Source organism: Nomascus leucogenys, chromosome X, assembly GCF_006542625.1.
Source record: "Nomascus leucogenys isolate Asia chromosome X, Asia_NLE_v1, whole genome shotgun sequence".
In the NCBI taxonomy this organism is placed as follows: Eukaryota; Metazoa; Chordata; class Mammalia; order Primates; family Hylobatidae; genus Nomascus; species Nomascus leucogenys.
In genome coordinates, this window is record NC_044406.1 from 38,751,807 (window position 1) to 38,774,805 (window position 22,999).

General features: G+C 51.2%; 1 protein-coding gene across 8 annotated transcripts in view; it reads left to right on the forward strand.

Annotated features, from left to right (window-relative positions):
• Window positions 1-18,620, forward strand: part of IQSEC2 (IQ motif and Sec7 domain ArfGEF 2) — an 88,269-nt gene extending 69,649 nt beyond the window's left edge. For 6 of the 8 annotated variants that reach the window (XM_030807448.1, XM_030807447.1, XM_030807452.1 and 3 more), the window contains 11 exons: window positions 337-1,232; window positions 2,629-2,790; window positions 3,276-3,398; window positions 4,377-4,543; window positions 8,051-8,190; window positions 9,592-9,717; window positions 12,200-12,299; window positions 13,189-13,350; window positions 15,000-15,173; window positions 15,665-15,714; window positions 16,313-18,620. In XM_030807448.1, the coding sequence (XP_030663308.1) occupies window positions 337-1,232; window positions 2,629-2,790; window positions 3,276-3,398; window positions 4,377-4,543; window positions 8,051-8,190; window positions 9,592-9,717; window positions 12,200-12,299; window positions 13,189-13,350; window positions 15,000-15,173; window positions 15,665-15,714; window positions 16,313-17,278 (3,066 nt within the window). In that variant the 3' untranslated portion in view covers window positions 17,279-18,620. The remainder of the gene's footprint in view (window positions 1-336; window positions 1,233-2,628; window positions 2,791-3,275; window positions 3,399-4,376; window positions 4,544-8,050; window positions 8,191-9,591; window positions 9,718-12,199; window positions 12,300-13,188; window positions 13,351-14,999; window positions 15,174-15,664; window positions 15,715-16,312) is intronic. The other 2 variants (XM_030807453.1, XM_030807454.1) reach the window with 2 other exon arrangements.
• The last annotated feature ends 4,379 nt before the right edge of the window (window positions 18,621-22,999 follow it).

Sequence of the window (22,999 nt, forward strand, 5' to 3'; positions counted from 1 at the left end):
GGCAGAGGCAAGAATGTGGCTTGAATCAGGGAGGAGGTAACATTTGGCTTGAGTCTAAATGGACACAAAGGAGGTATTGGGGTGTGAGCTGAGTGGGAAACTTGTGGGTATTAGTCCCAGCTCCTGTGAGCTCACAATGGTTCCCTGCGAGTCATTTTATAGACCACAGAGAGCCTGTCAGGGCTGGGGGAGGGGAATCCACCCTCCTTGCTGACCTACCAGGAAGACTCCCCCTTTTCCCTTACCTCCCTCCCTCATTCCCACCTTCCACCATTCTTCCCTTTATCTTTCTTTCTCTTCTCTCCCTTTCCCTCCTCTCCTCCCCCCCTTGCACAGGTAAAGTCTCTGGCTGAATCCATCGACGAAGCCCTGAACTGCCACCCGTCAGGGCCCATGTCTGAGGAGCCAGGGTCAGCCCAGCTGGAGAAGCGGGAGTCAAAGGAACAGCAAGAGGACAGCTCAGCCACATCCTTCAGTGATCTTCCCCTCTACCTGGATGACACAGTTCCCCAACAATCCCCTGAGCGACTGCCCAGCACAGAACCCCCACCCCAGGGCCGGCCCGAGTTCTGGGCGCCAGCCCCTCTCCCGCCGGTTCCTCCACCAGTGCCATCAGGAACCCGGGAAGACGGTAGCCGTGAGGAAGGCACTCGCAGGGGTCCCGGGTGCTTGGAGTGCCGGGATTTCCGGCTGCGGGCCGCCCACCTTCCCCTGCTTACCATTGAGCCTCCTAGTGACAGCTCCGTGGACCTGAGTGACCGCTCAGATCGCGGCTCTGTCCACCGCCAGCTGGTGTATGAGGCTGATGGCTGCAGCCCCCATGGGACCCTGAAGCACAAGGGGCCACCAGGCAGGGCCCCGATCCCACACCGCCACTACCCAGCCCCTGAGGGCCCAGCCCCAGCCCCACCAGGGCCCCTGCCACCAGCCCCCAACAGTGGCACTGGGCCCAGTGGTGTGGCTGGGGGTCGGAGGTTGGGGAAGTGCGAGGCAGCAGGCGAGAACTCTGATGGTGGAGATAATGAGAGCCTCGAGAGCTCCAGCAATTCCAATGAGACCATCAACTGCAGCTCCGGCTCCTCTTCTCGGGACAGTCTAAGGGAGCCTCCGGCCACCGGCCTGTGCAAGCAGACTTACCAGCGGGAGACAAGGCACAGCTGGGACTCGCCAGCTTTCAACAATGACGTGGTCCAGAGGCGGCACTACCGAATCGGCCTCAACCTCTTCAACAAGTGCGTGCTCCCCGTTCTAGCCTGCTTGCCCCTTCCTACCCTGCCACGGGCACTTGGGTTCCTGGGACAGAACTCCACACAGTGATCCCTGTTCCGCCATCCTTTCATTCTGTGGAATGGTATTTCTCCCCAGATATTCAGGGAAGAGGATTGGCAACAGGGTGGCAGAGTAGAGAGTCCCTTAACACACCCGGGCTCAGGTCCTAGTACTGCCTCTGGCTGGCTGTGTGATCTTGGGTGAGATGACCCCACTAAATGGATTCCGAACCTTGTCCTCCCCACCTTCCCTTTTTAGAGGGGAGGTGATATGGTGTAGAAAGAGCCCTAGCCTGGGAAACAGGAGACCTGGCCCCCTAGTCGGCCTTTGGCCAGACTCACTGCGTAGCCCTGGGCAAGATGCATTCCTCCCCGGGCTTCCATTTTTCCACCTACCACTAGCAGAATGTGTATGTAAGAGGTGTTGGGGGCAGGGTGGTGTGCTGGACCCTTCAGTGACTGTGACTAAGCTCTTTCTAGGTGCCTGGTCTTCTGCCAGGTGTTTAGGAGTGAGGTGGGAGTGTGACATTTGATTAGAAAATAATTGGAAAATATTAGATGTAATTAGAAAACATTAGATGTAATGTAAGCCATTACTTGAATGCCTTACATCTTTATAGCTTATTAAACACTGCCACCTGTATTTAATTCTTATAATAACTCAGCAAGGCAGGCAGTAGTGTTCCTATTTTGTAGATAAGGAACCAAGGCTTGGAGAAGTAAAAGGAATTGTCCAAAGTCATACAACTGGGAAGTGATGGATCTGAGACTCCTATGGCATCAGTCCCTTCCAAATTTTAACCTTGTGGGGTCCTAAGGTTCTGGGGTTCTGAATATGGGATAGCTGTGACCCAGATTTTGGCCCAGCTCCCTGAAAATCTACGGGGCACCTTGTCTATAGAAACACTCAGAGAAAGTTGGTGATACCTGCCTGGGTGGGATGTGGGATGTGGAACAAAGTAACCTCTTCACTTCTTCCCTACTCTGAGGGTCTGTGACTCAGAGGGAAGGTGCTCAGCCCTCACCTCCCTTCTTGCTGGGAACGTCAAAGCTTCTGGTGTAGAGCAGGCTCTCATTAGATACTGATTTTCTTTCAGTTGTGGTGTGGCTCCAGTGAAGGGGGATGTTGGGTTGAAGATACCTTGGGATTTTGAAGCTCCTTGAAATGGGCAAGTGGCTTCTTCTCCCTGGGCCTCAGTTTTCTCATTTGTGCCATGATGGGATTGGATCAAATTATGTATTTGACTTCGTTGGTCCTCTGAGGCCGGACTTAGTTGGGCCCAAAATTAGTTCAACAAATGAGACAGAGAGCACAGTTCCAGGAGGACAGTCATCTCATCTACCTCCCCTCTTTCTGCAGGAAGCCAGAGAAGGGTATCCAGTATCTGATCGAGCGGGGCTTCCTGTCAGACACACCGGTGGGAGTGGCTCACTTCATCCTGGAGCGGAAAGGCCTCAGCCGGCAGATGATAGGGGAATTCCTAGGGAACCGGCAGAAGCAGTTCAACAGAGACGTGTTGGAGTGAGGACCCCAGGATGGGGCAGGCTGGGCCAGGGATTCCTGGAAAAGGACAGCAAGAGGGAGGAAGGGGGCAGCTTGTCCCTTTAGCTCAGATAAGCTTTTCAAAACAGGATGAATAGACCTTCCTGCCCCCGTACCCTTCTGCCCCAAAGGGGTCTGATCTTGTTTGGCTCTATTCCTAAAGTCTTCTGGGTGGCCCTGGGCAAGACATGCTCATCCTGTGGCCTGTTTTGGGCCTCAGTTTTCCTGTCTCTGAAATGAGTGGCTTGATGGAAAGGACCTTTAGTGACCACGTGCCTTGCCTCAATTTTCTGAGATGGATTTGATTTCAAACATTCTGTCCTCATGTGTATTTGCTCGGGCCACAGGTCCTGAATTTGGGAGTCTTATCAGTGGGGGTGTTGGTCCATTTGAGCAGGTCCAGGTGGGTCAGAGGTTTTCTGCAGAGGAATTGAAAGTGCCACACCCCCTTCTTTGCTCCTTAGCTGTGTGGTGGATGAAATGGACTTCTCCTCCATGGATCTGGATGATGCGCTCCGGAAGTTCCAGTCCCATATCCGGGTTCAGGGTGAGGCCCAGAAAGTGGAGCGACTCATCGAAGCCTTCAGGTGTGCCTACCTCCCACTTGCGAAGCTGCCCCTCCCTCCTGTGGGCATCGACGTAGTATGTGTTTATAAGTCACTTCTCTGAGCCTCATACTTTCTTCACCATAAAACAGAGATGATAAATCCTATCTTGCAAGGCAATTGTGAGGATCAGAGGTAGTGCATATGAAGTATCTAGCTCAGCCTCTGGGACATCGGCATTCGATAAGTGACAACAACATCAGCAATAACAGCTAACATTCACGGAGCACTTACTAGGTGTCAGGTGCTGAGCTGAGCACTTTACATGATTATTTCACCGAATAATCACAACCACCCCATAAAGTAGGCACTTCTATTATTATTCCCATTTTACAGATGAGAAATCAGAAGTTTAGAGAGGTTAAGTAACTTGCCCAGGCTCATACAGTGAATAAGTGGTAGAACCAGGATTTGAACTCGTATGTGTCTGAGTCCATGATCCATCCATGCCCTTAACCATTTTACTGTACTATAAATGCTTTGGAGATCAGGTAGACAGGGGTCTAAATCCTGGCTCTGCCACTTTAGGGTATTTAGAAGAGAAACAGGAGTTGCTGAGAACTTGTTTCCCACAATGGGGGAAGGATTTGCTTTGCAGTCAGAAATATCTGGGTTTTCATCCTGGCTTCACCATTTACCAGCTCTATTACCTTGGGCAAGTTACCTCGCCACTTTGAGTCTTAGTCACTTCGTCTGTAAAATGGGACTGCCAATAGCTACCTTGCAGGATTACGATAGGATTACGTGAAACAATGTACATAAATCCCCTGGAAGAGCTCTGTAAAAGGTAGCGATTGTGATTTTTACATGCTGGTCTAGGGGAAGCTCTGAAGAGGACAGACCCAGAGATCAAGGAAGTATTTCTTGCAGGAAAGGGTTGCTGGTGCCAGACTGGGTGGATGGTGGGTAGGCAGAGATGGCTGGTTCCTGAGTCTGGCTTTGACCCCTCCTGCCCTGCAGCCAGCGGTACTGTGTCTGTAACCCAGCCCTCGTGCGCCAGTTCCGGAACCCAGACACCATCTTCATCCTTGCTTTTGCCATCATCCTCCTCAATACCGACATGTACAGTCCCAGCGTCAAGGCTGAACGAAAGATGAAACTAGATGACTTCATCAAGAACCTGAGAGGTGACTTCCCTATCAGCTTTTCCTGCCCTTCACCTGGAAAGGGAAACTGGGGGGTAAGGGGAAGGATGCAGGAGGTCCCATCTGTTCCTTGGAAATTAATTTGTGATGCTGTCACTTTCTGCCCTAGCTGGATGTTCCCAGGATATTCACTTATTAATTCACTCAAATCGTCATTTGTCCATTGTACTGAGCTTCTACTGTGTACCAGGTTTCTAGGTCCTAGGGTTCAAGCAGTGAACATGACAGATTAAAGTCCTGACTCTTACAAGGCTTTACTCTGATTCATTCATTCATTCAGTCATTCACTTGTCCTTTCCTCGCTCCTTCTTTCCCTCTCTTATTTATGCCCATGGGGACTTATTTAATTATTTTAGGTACCTTTTCCTCTATTCATGCATTCATTTATCACTCGACCAAACAACCAGCCAGCCAGTCAACACTTAGCGCTTAGTGTGTGCCAAGCCCCATGATGGATGCCAAGGACAATGGAGGGAAATCTGCCATACTCCCTGTTCTGAGAGAGCTCCCTGTGTGTGGGAGAGGCTGACTTGTAGCACCCAGATAACTAACATAAGACAGAAAATGAACAGTGACATCAGAGAGGCCAAAAGTGCAGTCAGAGCTCAAAGGAGGGAGAGCCCACCTCTAGCTAGCTTCCCGGAGGAGGCAGTATTTTTATTTTAAGGTGGGTCTTGAAGGCATGGAGAAGGTGACACAATAGAGATAGAGGAGGGCTTACCTAGCAATGAGAATACCAAAGGCGCAGAGGCAGGAACATCTATTTTCCTTAGGGCTGGGTATGGTGGCTCATGCCTGTAATCCCAGCACTTTGTGAGGCTGAGGCAGGTGGATCACATGAGGCCAGGAGTTCCAGACCAGCCTGGCCAACAAGGGGAAACCCCATCTCTACTAAAAATACAAAAATTAGCAGGCATGCTGGTGCACACCTGTAATCCCAGCCGCTCAGAAGGCTGAGGCAGGAGAATTACTTGAACCTGGGAGGCAGAGGTTGCAGTGAGCTAAGATCGCACCACTGCACTCCAGCCTGAGTGACAGAGCAAGACTCTGTCTTCGAAAAAAAAAAAAAGAAGAACAATTGAGATGAAGTCATTGATGGGTTGGGAAGGTCCCAATATATGAGGGTCCCAATATATGAGGTTCCAATATATGGAACCAATATATGAGGGCCTTGAATGCCAGATGAAAGGTGTCACCTTGCTTTTTTTGCTTATTCTACTGATGTCGAGCCCTGCCTATCACCAAAGAGCAGCCTACTAAAAATGGTACAGATGTTAAGGTTATTTAAGCAGAAAAGAAAGAGGGAAATAGAGTCAAAGAAAAAAGCAAACTGAAAACAAGACAAATTGGCTGCCCATCAGGTTTGTGCAGCTGTGGCTGCTCTGGTAAGAAAGTCAGTGCGATGTAGTGTGTTCCTTTAGCACCTGTCCAAGGAGGAGATGTGACATTTCCAAGGAAGAAAACATTTTTTTGTTTTCTGTTTATTTTATTTTATTTATTTATTTTTTATTTTTAGAGACAGGGTCTCACTGTCTCATCCAGGCTGGATTGCAGTGGTGCTAGCAGAGCTCACTGCAGCCTTGAACTCCTGGGCTCAAGCGATCCTCCCACCTCAGCCTCCTGAGTAGCTGGGACTATAGGCGTGTGCCACCATGCCCAACTAATTTTTAAATTTTTTGTAGAGACAGGGTCTTGCTATGTTGCCCAGGCTGGTCTCAAACTCCTTGCCTCAACTCAGCCTCCCAAAGTGCTGGGATTACAGGTGTGAGCCTCCACGTCCTGCCCAGAAAACATTTTTCTAGTAGAGGATTTAGAGAGAAGAGTGAGTGGGTTTCACTCAGCAATCAGAAGTGGAGAAGGATGGTGAACATGGGAGGAGGGAGTTAGATCAGAGGCCATTTGGAGCTGTCTCCTAGAATTTTGCCATCATTCATTCATCCATTCTTTTTCCCTCTCTCTCTCAATATATGTGTGTGTGTGTGTGTGTGTGTGTGTGTGTGTGTGTGTATGTATGTATGTGAATCTTTCCCCCTCTAATTATTAAATAAATAAGCAAATAAATGAAGGTAATACATTCTTATTTCAGAAATGTTGGAAGATTCAGAAAATTAGAAAATTTCTTTTTATCACCCAAAATGTGCCCCCCTAGAGGCAATCATAGTTAATGTTTTGGTGCATTCTAATCTTTTCCCCCATGCATATGTAACTTTTTATATAGTTCAGATCATACTATACATGCAATTTATCTTACTCTTTTCACATAATTTGCTACTGTAATTTTCTCATGCTATTGAAATGTTTTTGTAAATGTCAAGTTTTTAATAGCTGTGCATCATTTTATTAAATGGATATATTATCCTCTATTGTTAAAATTTAGGTTGTTTCAAATTGTCCCCATAAGTAACACTTAGTGAGTATTTTTTTTTTTTTTTTTGAGACAGGGTCATGCTTTGTTGCCCAGGCTAGAGTGCAGTGGTGCAATCATGGTTCACTGCAACCTCCTCCTCCCAGGCTCAAGCTATTATCCCACTTCAACCTCCCAAGTAGCTGGGACCACAGGTGTGTGCCACCACACCCAGCTAATTTTTGTATTTTTTGTAGAGATGGGATTTTGCCATGTTGCCAGGTTGGCTCTCGAATTCCTGGGCTCGAGCGATCCACCTGCCTCAGACTCCCAAAGTGCTGGGATTATACCACGCCTGCCCTAGCATTCTTTTTTTTTTTTTTTTTTTTTTTTTTTTTTTGAGACAGAGTCTCAATCTTGTTGCTCAGGCTGGAGTGCAGTGGCGCGATCTTGGCTCACTACAGCCTCTGCCTCCCGGGTTCAAGCAATTCCGCCTCAGCCTCCCGAGTACCTGGGACTACAGGCACATGCTGCCATGCCCGGCTAATTTTTTGTATTTTAGTAGAGATGAGGTTTCACCATGTTGGCCAGGATGGTGTTGATCTCCTGACCTCGTGATCCGCCTGTCTTGGCCTCCCAAAGTGCTGGGAGTACAGGCGTGAGCCACCATGCCCGGCCTGCACTAGCATTCTTGCACATACATCTTGCACATATTTCTGAGTAGTTCCTTAGGGTAGATTCCTAGAAGAGGAATCACTGGGTACAAACATTTAGCTTCTTGCCAAATTACCTTCCAGAAGAGTTATGTTACCATACATGCCCACTTCCCTGCACTCTTCCTAGCACTGGATTTCCTTTAAAATTATTTTTGCTAATTAGGAAGGCAAACAATAGTATCTGATTGTTTTAATTACAGTGTATTCTGAGTTGTTGAGAAAAAACTCCCCACTCTGGGGAAGATAGCAACTGGCTATTGTATTGAAGGACACCCTCCCTGCCCCAATCCTGGCTAAGGGGCTGAGGGTACACATTGACCCTCAGTCCTGACTATCGTGGCCCATGCCTGGGTGTGGGGGTGGTGGAGCACCCCTACCACCCAGTGCCCATAATTATGTGACATATCCCTGTGTTACTCCCTTCCCCAGGGGTTGACAATGGTGAAGACATCCCCCGAGACCTCCTGGTGGGCATCTACCAGCGCATCCAGGGGCGTGAACTGCGGACCAACGATGACCATGTGTCCCAGGTGCAGGCTGTGGAGCGCATGATTGTTGGAAAGAAACCAGTAAGTGCCTTGGGAGGCTGCAGAGGGGCCAGGGTTCAGGTCTGCCTCTGCCACTAAGTGGTAAGTCACTGCACCTCCCTGAGCCCCAGGTGCCCTTTACTTGCAATACAGAGTGGGTGATAATGCATTCCTCAGAAGGCTGTGGTGCAGAGTGAATGCATTGAGCACATTCGAAGGCCCATAGTGGGTACTATATAAATATTAGCATCCTTTTCACCTCCGGCTTTGCCTGTCCATCCTAAGTGAAGAGCCAAGCTAATGGTTAGCAGAAAACCAAAGTAAGAACACACTTTAGGCCAGGTGCAATGGCTCGCGCCTGTAATCCCAGCACTTTGGGAGGCCGAGGTGGGAGGATCACCTCAGGTCAGGAGTTCCAGACCAGCCTGGCTATCATGGCAAAACCCTGTCTCTACTAAAAATACAAAAATTAGTTGCGGGCGTGATGGTACATGCCTGGAGTTCCAGCTACTTGGGAGGCTGAGGCAGGAGAATCACTTGAACCCGGGAGGCGGAGGTTGCAGTGAGCTGAGATCGTGCCAATGCACTCCAGCCTGGGGCGACAGAGCAAGACTGTCTCAAAAAAAGAAAACAAAAAGAAAATGCTTTAGCCAACAAACATTTGTGGATGCCTTTCCACTGAGCCCAGCATTTTGCTGGGCACCAGAGTTGGTGCTGGGCATTCATAGATATGAATCAGACGTGGTCTCTGTCCTTGGGGGCACTCACAGACCAATCGGAGTGTGAGACAAAGACACATATAATATTTCTGCCTTATGGTCCAATTTAGGAGAGGAGAAAGGAGAGAGAGGCCATTTTCAGCCTGGAGAAATCAGGGAAGGCTTCTTGGAAGAGATAATTTTGTGATTGAATTTTTTTTTTTTTTGAGATGGAGTTTCACTGTCACTCAAGCTGGAGTGCAGTGGCATGATCTCAGCTCATTGCAACCTCTACCTCCTGGGTTCAAACGATTCTCCTGCCTCAGCCTCCTGAGTACCTGGGATTGCAGGTGCCCACCACCACACCCAGCTAATTTTTGTGTTTTTAGTAGAGACGGGGTTTCACCATGTTGGCCAGGCTGGTCTCGAACTCCTGATCTCAAGTGATCCACTCGCCTCGGCCTCCCAAAGTGCTGGGATTACAGGTGTGAGCCACTGTGCCCAGCCGGGATGGAAATTTGAAAGGGAGTTGAAATATGACCATGCAGAGCTGGGCAAGAAAGGCATTCCAGAGGGGCAAAGGCAAGGTAGCAGAAAAGTTTAGGCCTTAGTTGCTGATACCCCTTGTGTCAGAGTGACACACATGTATGAGAGGTAAACTTCTTGCGGTTGAAAGTTAAGGTGCCAGGAGGCCTGAAGCTGATGGGCTGGCCTTGCTGACACCTGTTTCTTCATGCCTGTCGAGGTCCTGTCTCTCCCTCACCGTCGACTGGTTTGCTGCTGCCAGCTCTACGAGGTGCCAGATCCAAACCGCCCCCAGAGGCTAGGGTTGCATCAGCGGGAGGTCTTCCTCTTCAATGATCTCCTTGTGGTATGAGCACTGTGGGTGAGGAGATGGGAGGGAGAGAGTGAGCTTGACACCTGAGTCTGGTGTGAACCATATTGATGTTGGTGTGTGGTGTGTGGAGTGTGGCTGGCGAGGTGTTCTGCCACGCCATCTGCATGGTCTCAGGCAAGGCCCAGACCTTCTCTGCCCCTCCTTTTCCTCACAGACGCATTTGGAGGTAGTAACAGACACACAGGGACAGAAAATATGAGGACCAAAGGAGATGACAGACTTACAACCTGGGAAGTGGTAGGAAATATCCCTGTCCACCTCAATAGCCCATAGAGTTGTGTGAAGAGGGGTGAACCTGCGACCCCCAGGTCAGTCTGGAAATCTTCAGTAATCAAGATGCTTGAAGTGGGCTGCGCACCATGGCTCACGCCTATAGTCCCAGAACTTTGTGAGGCCAAGGCAGTTTGAATCACTTGAGCCCAGGAGTTTTGAGACCAGCTTGGGCAACATGTCGAAACCCTGTCTCCACAAAAATTAGCCGGGCATGGTGGTGCGCACCTGTAGTCCCAGCTACTTGGGAGGCTGAGTCGGGAGGATTGCTTGAGCCCAGGAGGCAGAGGTTGCAGTGTGCTGTGATGGCACCACTGCATTCCAACCTGGGCAACAGAGCCAGACCCTGCCTCAAAAATAAATAAATAAATAATAAAAACAAAATTTAAAAAAAGATGCTTGGGCCAGGCACAGTGGCTCATGCCTGTAATCCCAGCACTTTGGGAGGCCGAGGTGGGTGGATCACCTGAGGTGAGGAGTTCGAGACCAGCCTGGCCAACACGGAGAAACCTCGTCTCTACTAAAAATATAAAAAATTAGCTGGGCACAGTGGCGCATGCCTGTAGTCCCAGCTACTTGGGAGGCCAAGGCAGGGGAATCGCTTGAACCCAGGAGGCGGAGGTTGCAGTGAGCTGAGATCGTTCCATTGCACTCTAGCCTGGGCGACGAGCGAAACTCTGTCTCAAAAAAAAAAAAAAAAAAAAAAAAAAGATGCTTGAAGTGATTCTTCAAACTGAGTTCATTACAAGTAGAGATGTTTGTCTTTTAGGGGTGGGATTCTTAGGACTTTGCAGGTTGGAAGGGACTTTCAGGGTCCAGCTTCCTAGATGGGCCACTGGATGTATGACTGCAGGGACAGAAAGCCGCCTTCCTCTAAGGCAGCCAGTTGCCTTGTTAGGCAGCTCTGACTGCTAGAATCTGTCTCCCTGTGGGCTTCTTAAGCCACCTGCACTCAACCCTTGGCATCACAAAGAACAAGTGTTGTCCCTCTGCTCCAAGACAGCTCTCCAGGGATTTGAGGACAGTGATCCTGTTCCCCCTGTGGTCTTCTCTCCTTTAGAGCAGGGTTTCTCAGTCTCATCACTGTTGACATTTGGGGCTGGATAATTCTTTGCGGGGACTGTCCTGTGCACTGTAGGATGTTTAGCAGCACCCTGGTCTCTACCTACTAGGTGCTAGTAGCAACCCTTCAACCAAAAATGTCTCCAGATGTTGCTCCATGTCCTCTGGGGGCAATATCACCCCCAGTTGAGGATTGCTGCTTTAGCTGAAGTATTTCCATGCTCCCTCTGAGCCTTAGTTTCCTCCTCTGTGAAATGGAACTAACCCCCTACCTCACAGGGTTGTCATGAGGATGAAATGAAATAAGAGGTTTATGTGGAATCTGCCTTACCCCAAGGAGTACCTGGTCCACACAGTCAGCGTGTAGACATCCTCAGGTACTGAAACTGGTGTGTGTCCAGCTCTATGCTAGGCACTGGGTATGCCAGGATGAATCAGACTTAGTCCCTGTTCTCAGGGAGCTCACAGCCCAAAGGACCTAAAAAAGTGCTTTGCGTCATTGTGCCATCCTGAAATCAAAACATTTCCTTTTACGAGCCACTTGCAGACCGCCTGAGGTGTTTGCAGCCTGTGTTAGTTGAGTCCAGAGTGCCCAAGTACTCGACAAAGACGTTGGGTTGTTGAGAGGAAGACTTGTTAACTCTCTACATGGGTTCAGCAGAGATTGCCATTAAGTGCAGGCTCTGGTGAGGCCTGGTGACAGAACCCGACAACCAGACTCCTGCCCTCCTGTCCAGCAGGGGGTGATCACACACTCAGAGGACTAGCATAGTGCCTGACAAGGGAAAGGTACTGAATCACCATTCTGGAGCTCAGAAAAGGGGTTTACGAATCTCTGTGGGATGTTGGAGCAGGCTTCCTGGAGGAAGCAGGATTCAGTTAGTTCCTGGAAATGTGGTAAACGTCTGTGATGCGTGGTCATTACATCAGGAACTTGCATTTTCTTCCATGTCTCCCATTCTGTCCCTCAAGCTTCCATTCTCCCCAGCTTGTGGGCATGTGTGTTTGTGTGTGTATGTCTGTTAATGGGGTGGGAGGGGAGGGTGGTTACCAGAAATAGGTGCCACGTGGAAATTCCCCACCCAAAGCGCTGCCTCTTGTCTTTTTCCCACCCCTGCCAAAGGTCACCAAAATTTTCCAGAAGAAGAAGATCTTGGTGACGTACAGTTTCCGTCAGTCTTTCCCCCTCGTGGAAATGCACATGCAGCTCTTCCAGAATTCATGTGAGTCCCTTCTTGGATCCCAGCTCCTGAGAGTCTATGTCATGGCGCCCATGCTCATCCCTCATCTATACCAGCTCCAGTTTTTGGAGTCCCTTACAACCGGACCAAGGGTCTCCAAAGCACCTACTTGGTCCCAGGATGAGGGGCAGGCCAAGGTGGAGTATGAGTCGGGTCTAGCCCCTGGTTAGCTCATGGTCTTGCAGAGAACCACAGTGCATGGGTTCTCTGGTGGGCCAAAGAGATGGTGATCATACTGTGCTCTGAAGGATGAACCAGGAGGAGCTTTGTTTCGTGGTATTCTGGGCAGCAGAAGCAATGTGAGTTGAGGCAGAGGTGAGAAGGAAAGGGTTTCGAGAGAGCAGTGCATAGTTGTGTGCCTTTACATCCTGCAGTACAGGGAGTAAGGGGGCCACAGCTACCAGGAGTTTGAGGGCTTTGGGGCAAAGGGGAGCTGCTAAACATGCTCAAGCAGAGAAGAGGCATGATCAGAGTTAGACAGTAGAAAAATTATTTCATGGGCTAGGCATGGTGGCTCACACCTGTAATCCCAGCACTTTGGGAGGCCAAGGCAAGAGGATTGCTTGAGCCCAGGAATTCGAAACCAGCCTGGGCAACATAGTGAGACCCCATATCTACTGAAAATAAAAAAAAAATCTGCGCATATGGTGCATGCCCATGGTCCCAGCTACTCAGGAGGCTGAGGCAGAAGGATCACTTGAGCCCAGGAGTTCAAGGCTGCAGTGAGCCATGATGGCACCACTGCACTCCAGCCTGGGTGACAGAGAGATGTTGTCTCAGGAAAAAAAGAGCAGAAAAGAAAAATTACTTTATGTGTGAGCCACCTTGCACCAGTCCCAACAGACGTGCCCAGTCTCCCCTTTCTCCACAGATTACCAGTTTGGGATCAAGTTGCTGTCTGCAGTACCTGGCGGGGAGCGAAAAGTCCTCATCATCTTCAATGCCCCCAGCCTCCAGGACCGGCTGCGCTTTACATCCGACCTGCGCGAGTCCATTGCGGAGGTGCAGGAGATGGAGAAATACCGTGTGGAGTGTGAGTAGCCCAGCCATGTCTCCTCCCCGCTCTCCTGAAACAATGTCCTGCAGACACCAAGAATCCTATCCTCTGAGAATCTCAGAGTTGAGGGTTAGCTTGTCCAACCTTCCCATCCTCATTTCAAGAATTCTTCAGCCTCTGCTTGAATACCTTCAGTGACAAGGGGCTCATTACCTCCCAACCCCATTATTATCCCGAACTCTAATTATGAGCCAACTATTCCTTCTAGTGAAAGGTATCAGGGAGAAGAATCAGAGTACTGGAGGTAGGACTATAGTTTTAGATCCCAGGTATACTACTCATTATCTGGGTGAACTGGAGCAAATTGCCTAACCTGCCGAGCCCCAGTTTCTTCCTATACGAAACTGGGGTAATGAATTCTCCTTCACAGAGTCATGGAGATGAAATGAGACAAGGTAGCCAAAATGTCCCAACACATCTTAGGCGTTCAAAAAATCTGTATTTCCTGTCCCACCCTCTCTCCTCCTCTGCTCACATATCAATTCCTGAGCTGAATCCCAGTGGCCTATCCTCTCAGCCCCCAGGCGCCACACCAAGTCATTTTGATCATATATATATATAATGGAAAATAGTGATTACATCTCATTCCTCCCGATGCCCTCCAAGTTTTCTCTTCTCCAGGCCAAGGAATCACAGTTAAGTAACATGGTGTTAAGGAGAAAGAGGCAGGCAGACAGAAAGAGAGAGAGGAGGCGGCGGACAGCTCCTTGGTGAGGCCTTCACAGCTCCAGGGCCACTCCACTCCTCAGTGAGGCAGGGATAGAAATTTCAGTTCACCAGATCCTTTGAGACCCTGGGGAAATCCTGAGAGGGATTAGTAGCCCAAGACGAGGGGAGGCCAGTAGACACGTGTTTCTATGAGCTCCGTAGGGAGGTGGGGCTGTAGGAGGCCGGAAGCACCCAAGCTCTGGAATCAGGCAGACCTGCTTCCAGAATGTCAGCTCCGCCATTTCCAGCTGTATGACCCTGGGCAAGCTCTAAGACTTCTCGGATTCTCAGTTTCTTCCTCTGCACAATGTGGATGCTAATACTGACCTCAGAACTGTTGTGAGGATTGAGAGAGATCAAATATGTGTAGTGCCCAGCATACTGCCTGGCACATAATAGAGGATTTGATTCCTGTCAGTTTCCTGCTCCCGCCCTTCCAGGAGCCCCTCTGCTCCGGAGCAAGGTATCTGAGAACTGACTGAACTCTGGAAAGATTGCCCTTTGCCATAGGCTAGAAGGGCCTTCCCGTCCTTACTGTGAACCATCTGCCATGAAGCTCTTTTTTGAAGGGCAGGGCTGCTTTGGGAGACCTGACTGCAAGAGGGCATGGGAGGGGAGAAGTCAGAAGGGTGAAAGGAAGGGAAAGGGAACAGGGAGAGCAGGCACCAAGCGGGATGAAGGGAAGGCTGAGCAGGAAGGGAGGGTGCAAGACGGGAGCTGGGCACTAAGGGTGCTTCGGTGATGGAGCTGCAGTTTTGGGGGAGACAAGGGCTGTTCATCCAAGGGGCAAAACAGGAAGCCTGGGGACAGAGGGAGGGAGGAGGAAGGAGGACGGCCCATGGAGGGCTAGGGTCAGTCAGATGGGCTCTCACTCCTGTTCCTGACCTTTGCTCCCTGTCTCCCCGACTGCCACCCAGCGGAGCTGGAGAAGCAGAAAGGTATGATGCGGCCTAACGCCTCACAGCCTGGAGGGGCCAAGGACTCAGTGAATGGGACGATGGCCCGCAGTAGCCTGGAGGACACTTACGGGGCAGGCGATGGGCTCAAACGGGGCGCACTCAGCAGTTCCCTGCGAGACCTCTCTGATGCAGGTAAGCCCTCTGGGCCCCTGCCCTGGCTGGGGAGACACGGGACCGGGTGTCCTCTTTGCCTCCTGTCACTGGCGGCCAGCCTTCCCTCCACCTGCCACACATGCACGCACCCTGCCTTCATCCAGAGCCCTGGGCGCTGTGCCACAGGGGGCCTGGGAGCCAGGTCAGAGCAGGGGGAGCCCAGCGTTTGGGCCAGGGAGTGTGAAGTGGGGCCACAGTCTTGGTCCCTCTCTCTCGCTGCTCCCCCTCTCCTCCTCTTCTCCCTCTTCTGTCTCTCCTGTACCTCCACTCCTCCTTCTCCATCTTTTCCTCCTCTTTCTCCTCCTTCTCTACCTCTCCTCCTCCCCACCTCCCCCTCTTCAATGGGGGAAAGGGATAATGGGGTGTCTGTCCCCGGGAGGGGCCCAGTCCTGGTGCCCAGCTCTGGAGCCCAGCAGGGTAGGGAGGGGGGGTTGCTGCTCTGACGCTGGGCTCCTTGCTTGTGGGTGCAGGGAAGCGGGGGCGGCGTAACAGCGTGGGATCGCTGGACAGCACCATCGAAGTAAGTGCCAGCTCCTGCCCCACTCGTCCTCTGCATGAGCCCTGCCCCGGCCATGGAGACCCAGAGGAGGAGGGGACCTGTTGCTCCCCCTCTTCCCTGCTGGGAACCGTGCGGCTGCCTCTCCCAGCCAACCACTCTCTCCATCTGTCCTCAACTCTGTCTGTCCTCATTCTGCCTGTCTCTCAGTCTGTCTTCCACTCTCCCGTGCCCCCTCTCAACCCCAGGGCCGACGGCGAGTAGGGATGCCCTTGGAGTTGGGCCACGAGAAGCTCTTACCTCCAAGTCCTGCTCTTTGACCCTGGGCGAGTCACTCTGCCTCTCTGGGCCTAACCTTTTCCCTGCCTGCAAAATGGGGATGAGGAGGAGGTACTGCTAATTTCTCCTCTCCCAGTTGAGGCTCAGCTGAGATAGTGGATGTGACAGCCGAGCTTTGCAAGCTGGGGAGCTCCACATACGCGTACAGGACCGTGATTTGGTTTTTATTACAACTTGGGGTTTGCTGTCTCCCCAGCTCCAGCCCTCAGGGACAGGGGTGGAATTTAGGGCTGGGGGTTTAGGGCATCTAGCCTGGCCTGACTTCCCCCCTCCCCCCTTCCAGGGGTCTGTTATTAGCAGTCCACGCCCTCACCAGAGGATGCCACCTCCGCCCCCACCCCCGCCGCCAGAGGAGTACAAGAGCCAGAGGCCCGTCTCCAACTCCTCATCCTTCCTGGGCTCCCTATTTGGAAGCAAGCGGGGCAAGGGGCCCTTCCAGATGCCACCACCGCCAACAGGCCAGGCCTCTGCCTCCTCTTCATCTGCTTCTTCCACACACCACCACCACCACCACCACCATCATGGCCATAGCCACGGTGGCCTGGGGGTGCTGCCTGATGGGCAGTCCAAGCTCCAGGCCCTGCATGCCCAGTATTGCCAAGGACCGGGCCCTGCCCCACCACCCTACCTCCCACCCCAGCAGCCCTCTCTTCCCCCACCTCCCCAGCAGCCCCCACCCTTGCCCCAGCTGGGCTCCATTCCACCGCCTCCCGCCTCAGCCCCACCTGTGGGGCCACATCGCCATTTCCACGCCCATGGCCCAGTCCCAGGGCCCCAGCACTATACCTTGGGCCGGCCAGGCAGGGCACCCAGACGGGGGGCTGGAGGACACCCTCAGTTTGCTCCACATGGCCGCCACCCCCTGCACCAGCCCACATCCCCACTGCCCCTGTACAGTCCTGCCCCCCAGCACCCTCCAGCCCACAAACAGGGCCCTAAGCACTTCATCTTCAGCCACCACCCACAGATGATGCCAGCAGCAGGCGCAGCTGGGGGCCCTGGATCCCGGCCACCAGGGGGCTCCTACTCCCACCCCCACCACCCCCAGTCACCATTGTCACCACACTCACCCATCCCACCCCACCCCTCCTATCCACCCCTCCCCCCACCCTCCCCTCACACCCCGCACTCACCCCTTCCGCCCACCTCCCCCCATGGCCCGCTGCACGCCTCTGGGCCCCCTGGCACAGCCAACCCCCCCAGTGCAAACCCCAAGGCCAAGCCAAGCCGGATCAGCACCGTGGTCTGATGAATGGAGAGAGTGAGCTGGGGAACAGGAAAGTCTGGGGAACCACAGGAGAGGGACCTTGCACCCTCTTTGCTTCCTTGGTTTTTTCAAAAATATATATACACATAGCAACGTCCTCCTCCCCATGTCCTCCCTGCCTTGGGACCCATCCTCTCACCCCCAGCAGTTGCCATGGGGTTTCCTTCCAGATTCGAGGATCCTTGCCACTTGAAGCCTGGACTCAGGGTGCTCCAGCGCTGGGGAGTGGTGAGGGCCTTCCAGAGATCCTCGTTCTCTGTCTCCCGTCTTCTTCTTCCCCACTTTTCCCTGGAGGTCTAGCTCTGTGGCCTCAGACCTCTGGGCCTGTGTGAGCTCCCTGTGAGCTCTGGCTGGCGGAGAAGGGCAGGTGTCCGGAGCTGTCGGGGTGAAGGCTTCCCGGGGGCTCCTCTGGCCGTGTGGGGCTAGGAGAGCGCTCTGTAGAGTTGTGGCCAAACCTCAGCTGGCTCAGCCCTCTCTCTGACCTCAGGGCCTGGCCACACACTTCCATGTGTCTTTTTGCCTGCTGGAGGACACGGACCATTGATGCACTCGGTGGGTGGGATCCTGCTTGTGTTGGCCCCACGTGGGGCAGTGCTTCCTCTCTCGAGCCAGTCTATGCCCTTTCTCCAGTAGGCCCCAGCCCAGACCTCTTCGGCTTCAGGAACTTGCCTCGCCCTGCAACGTTCTTATCCTGATCAAAGTCCAGACAGGTTTTGGGGGGGGCTCAGGTCTGGGATGAGAAGGGCACTGCCCTCCCTCACCCATATTGCATGCCCCCCCCCATTCCCTAACACCTACCCCACCTACAACTGAAGACAATGCACTTTACAGATATCGCCCACACACACCTCGCTGGGGCAGGGCACCCAGCATCAGCCCTGGGGAGAGAGGCTCCCAAAGGGCCACCATGAGCCCAAGATATCCTTTCTGAGGCAGAGATTGAAGCCATCAGAGCTGGGGTTGGGAGCCAGAATGCCTGAGTCCTTCTGTCCGTCAGAATCTCCGCTGCCTCTCCAGCCCTTTTGCAGCCCTGTTTATTTATTATAAATATATTTTTTACAAGCCCCAGCTCCTCTTCTTGCCCCACATATCCAGCTCCTCACTCAGCTCCTGCCTCCCTCTCCCCTCTCCACCATGGGCTGCAGTATAGACAGACAGACGGACCCTGGCTGTACGAAGGGCCAGGGCCACTGGGGCTTGGGGGCGGGGGAGGGTGGCAGTGGGAGGGGCTGTATGGAGAGGAGCTGGGGTTCAGGCATTGTCTTTTTTCCTCCTTGTATATAAGAATGTATATTTGATGCCTCATAAAAGACCTTGTGCTCACCTCCTGCCTCTGCCTCCTACTTCTGCGCCCCTTCCCCACTGTGGAGCCCATGGAGAGAGGCCTTAGCCCAGGGAGGCAATGCGCTAATGGTAGAAATTCAGGCACCTGGGTGGACGAGATGCTTTGCTTGGAGGGAGGTGGGAGTGAGGGATGTTTTCCTATCTCATTTCATACACAGTTTGCACGACAGAGTGGCAAGAGTATGGGCTTTGGAGTTGATCCAGTTCACATCCCAGGGTTTTCACTTCCTAGGCATGTGAATTCGGGAGAGTCACCCTCTCTGCGTCTCAGTTTCCTCAGTGTAAAACTTGGGGTGATAAGCCGTTGCCACATGGAGATATGATGATTCCCAGGAGTAATGGATGCCAAGGAGCCAGGACAGGGCTGAGCAAGTTAGTTCCCTTGTCTTCCTTTCATAGGATAAATGCTTCCTTCCACTCTTGGGGCGTCTCCTCTCACCCTGGATGTGGCTGGCCTGGCCTGGCCTTGGAGCTCCTCCCTCATCCCCACAATGGCTGGCCACATTTCTATCCTTGAGGGTAGGGGAGTGATTTGGAAGGCACAGGGCTAGATACATTTTAAGAGTTCTGCATATATACTTAGGATGTCAGATAACAAAGAGCTGGACTCCCTTTCGTTTACAGAGAAGGCGACAGGCTGAGAGAAGGGAAGAGTCTCTCCCGAGGCCACTCAGCAAGTCAGGATGGGGTTTCCTGACTTCTAGCCCCAGGGCCATTTCCAGTCCTCTCAAACCTCTTCCCTCTGAAACGGACGTGTTTCTAGCATCACTGATTATGTCCTGGATCTTAGCCTAGCGCAGGAGAAGTGGGGTTGAGCCATGGTTCTTGGTTAGAGTCAGCAGGGTCCCCAGAAGCAGCATTCAGTCACTATTTTTGCTGCCTTCCTAGAATCTGGAATGGCCTCTAAAAGGGAATGGTTTGGATGGCCCCGCTCTTAGCAGCTCAGACCAATTCTTTGTTTTCTTCCTTGTATGCATGTTTAAAGGTGTCCCAGGGAAGACAACTAGCAAAAGCAGCAGCTGGGGCCACCTACGCATTTGATGCCGCCTCATGGACCAGACTTGAGGGTTTGAAGAGCTTAGACCCACAGGGTCCTGAATCAAGTCCAATCAACATTTTTTAGTTTTCTTCCCTGCTGGACCAAGCTGCACGATCGTTTCCCCACCTTCAACTTGATTCTGGTTGCATTTTTCCAAAGCTCAGCTTTTAGCGCTCAAATCCTGGCTGAGTGGCTTGCCTGTGCTGCATTTGGCAAGTCACCTAGCCCTTCAGAGCCTGGCCTTCCACCTGTAAAATGGGGATAACAACCTTGCAGGACAGTTAACAGATGCATGTGAAGTGCCTACCTCATGCCAGACACACAGTAAGCCACCTACGGAAACCACTTATCTTGACATGGGAGGTGTTCCACAAGGTGGCCCAGCCAATCTCTGTGGTCCTAACTCTCATTCCTCACCCACACGTTGGCCATCCACTTACTATTCCCCAAAAATGCCTCTGCGTACTTTCCAAACTCAGCATTTTACTTGTGCCTTTCCCCCCTGCCACAGTACTCCCCCCAACATCCCTGATGAAGGTTTTGCCAACCCTTGCAAGATGGGCTTGAAGAACCCATCCTTCACAAAATGTGCCCTTCATCACATACTCTGAGATCCTTCCCCACCAGGCCTTAAGTGGCTTGGGAGTGACACTGGTCTGAATCATCTCCATCCAGAGCATTGCCCCATATAGTGCCTGGCACAGCACAGATGGCACTAAAATTTTGTTGATCGAATGAATGAATGAATGGTTCTTTCTAAGTCTCAGAGTTAGATACCTTTGCATTGCTTGATTTATTGATTGATGCAACCTGTGTACCAAGTTTCCGGGGGCCCCTCTGGGAGCTCCTCATGCTTCCTTCAACTGTTTCCTAAGTTCTTCTCCTCCAGTCCTCATTGCAGTCCCGGCACTGGGCTGTCCATGCTCCTCACCCCCTCCACCCCTCCAGAAATGCACTGTCCAGACTGTGGAGGGGGTAGTTCATCTCCTCACCTCCCCATTTCTCTGAAGACCTGAAGACAGCAAGCCCACTGACTATTCTTACATCAAAGGTGCTGCTGCCAATCTCTCTGGGGATGCAGATGGGGACAGACAACACATAACAAAGAACAGAATTGCTTGAACCCGCGAGGCAGAGGTTGCAATGAGCCGAGCGAGCTTGCGCCGCTGCACTCCAGCCTGGGTGACAGAGCGAGACTCTGTCTCAAAAACAAACAAACAAACAAAAACAAAGGGCAAAGGTCCTAGAATCTCAGAGTTCTTATGTTTGTTCTCTAGTGCTGTCCAATAGGTCTGTCTCTGATACGCAAAATGTCCCATACCTGTGCTGTTCAATACGGTAACCACTAGCCACATGTGGCTACTGAGCACTCGAAACATGGCTAGTGCAACTGAGGAACCGCACTTTTCATTTTATTCAATTTAAATGTAAATAAATAAGCACATGTGGGTAAGTAGCTGCCACGTCAGACAGTGTAGGACAAGAGTTTCAGGAGTGGACAGATAGCCTGGTGGGGATAATGTGAAGATGATAAAATAAGTACAGGCCCACAAGGAAGCCCTGGGTATGTGGGAACACAGAGGAGGGGAAAACCCAACTTGGGGTGTGTTGGTGGGGTCAGGCACCGTTTTCTAGAGCCGCCCCTTTTAGTGGAGTAGTCTTGAAGGGTGAGTAGGACTTAGCCTGATAGAGAAGGGAGGGAGGGAGCAGCGCATGAAAAGGCCTGGAGGTGTGAGAGAATGCAATGTGTTAGTGGCACAGTAAGAAAGGAACGGGAGCTGGAGCTCCAGCGGTGGGCACAGCACATGGCGCCGCATGGAGACAGGCAGGTCTCCTCAGCCGCTCCCTGTTACTCTGTTGCCAACAGGTTTGTCACGCTGGCCTCAGCAGCAGCTAAAGTAAGACCAGGTAACAAGTTGGGCTATCTAGTACCTCCACTGTAAAGTTACCACTTTCCCCGTTGTAGTGGATGAGTATTTTGTGGAGAGATGAATGGAAATGTTACTCCTCAAACTTTTACTCACTAGTTTTAGCATTCGCTGGAACAATTATTATGGCTGAGGCTGTCACATGGTGATTTTCAAATGCCATCATTCTTTCAATATGTCTTTTTTTTTTTCTTTTTTGAGGCAGAGTCTAATCCCATTGCCCAGTGCAATGGTGCGATCATAGCTCACTGCAGCTTCGAACTCTGGGGTTCAAGCGATCCTCCCACCTCAGCCTTCCATGTAGCTGGGACCACAGCCGCACACCACCATGCCCAGCTAATTTAAAAATTTTTTGTAGAGATGGAGGTCTTGCTAGGTTATCCAGGCTGGTTTCAAACTCCTGGCCTCAAGCAGTCCTCCCACCTCAGCCTCCCAAAGTGTTGGGACTATAGGCATGAGCCACTGTGCCCAGCCTGGGCATGTCTTAGTTGGCTTTCCACTATAAGGGAGGGCTTTCCCTTCTACATTTATTTATTTATATCCTTATGGACTTAATGATTGTTTATCTTACTCAATGGGTTATATATAACCCATTAACATCATTCTTTATTTCGATGTTCACAGCCCCAGATTTGGCCAGTAGGAAGCCCTCTAAGCCCCTGTGTCCTGTGGCACATCTCCATCTTTTTCTGAGCCCTTCCAAGGAGCCCTGGTTCTTTTTAGTAGAGAATGACATTTAGAAACCAAGATTTGGGCACTAGGTGTTACAGCAATATTTTAAGAGCTTGCTCTTTTATTTTGTAAAGGTTTGAGCATCCATTGATGATTTTCTAGCTCCATCATTCCTTCTATATAATTTAGAATTCTACTTTCCCTTTTCTCTCACTTTATTTACTTATATCAATGTGGAGTCATGGATTTTTATTTTAACCAGTGAGTTGTAATCCACTACTATCATAATTCATTTTGAATTAACATTATTTTGGATAAATCATTTTATTGTTATGTATATGTATAAGCACATACTATACATCTATATTTCTATACTAGACATCGATATTTCTCTCTCTGTCTCTGTCTAATAAACCATGAGTTCACACAGATACTTTGAGGAGGCTCTTTTAAGAGTCCAGGCTAGAGATAGTAAAAGGCTCACAGGAGGAGTGGAAGATGGCAAGGAGGAGGGGATGGATTCTAGAGCTATTTAGGAATGAGAACTAACAGCTCAAACCTACTTCAGAACTGGAAGAGATCATATTTTACAAACCAAAAAAAGTGAGACACAAAGTCAGTGTCAGCCCGGTTGATCCACAAAACATGAATGGGGTGAGTGTGGTTTTGAGCCCAGACGAGGCTTGCCAGTCACTGCTCTGCACCAACTCCATGTCAGAC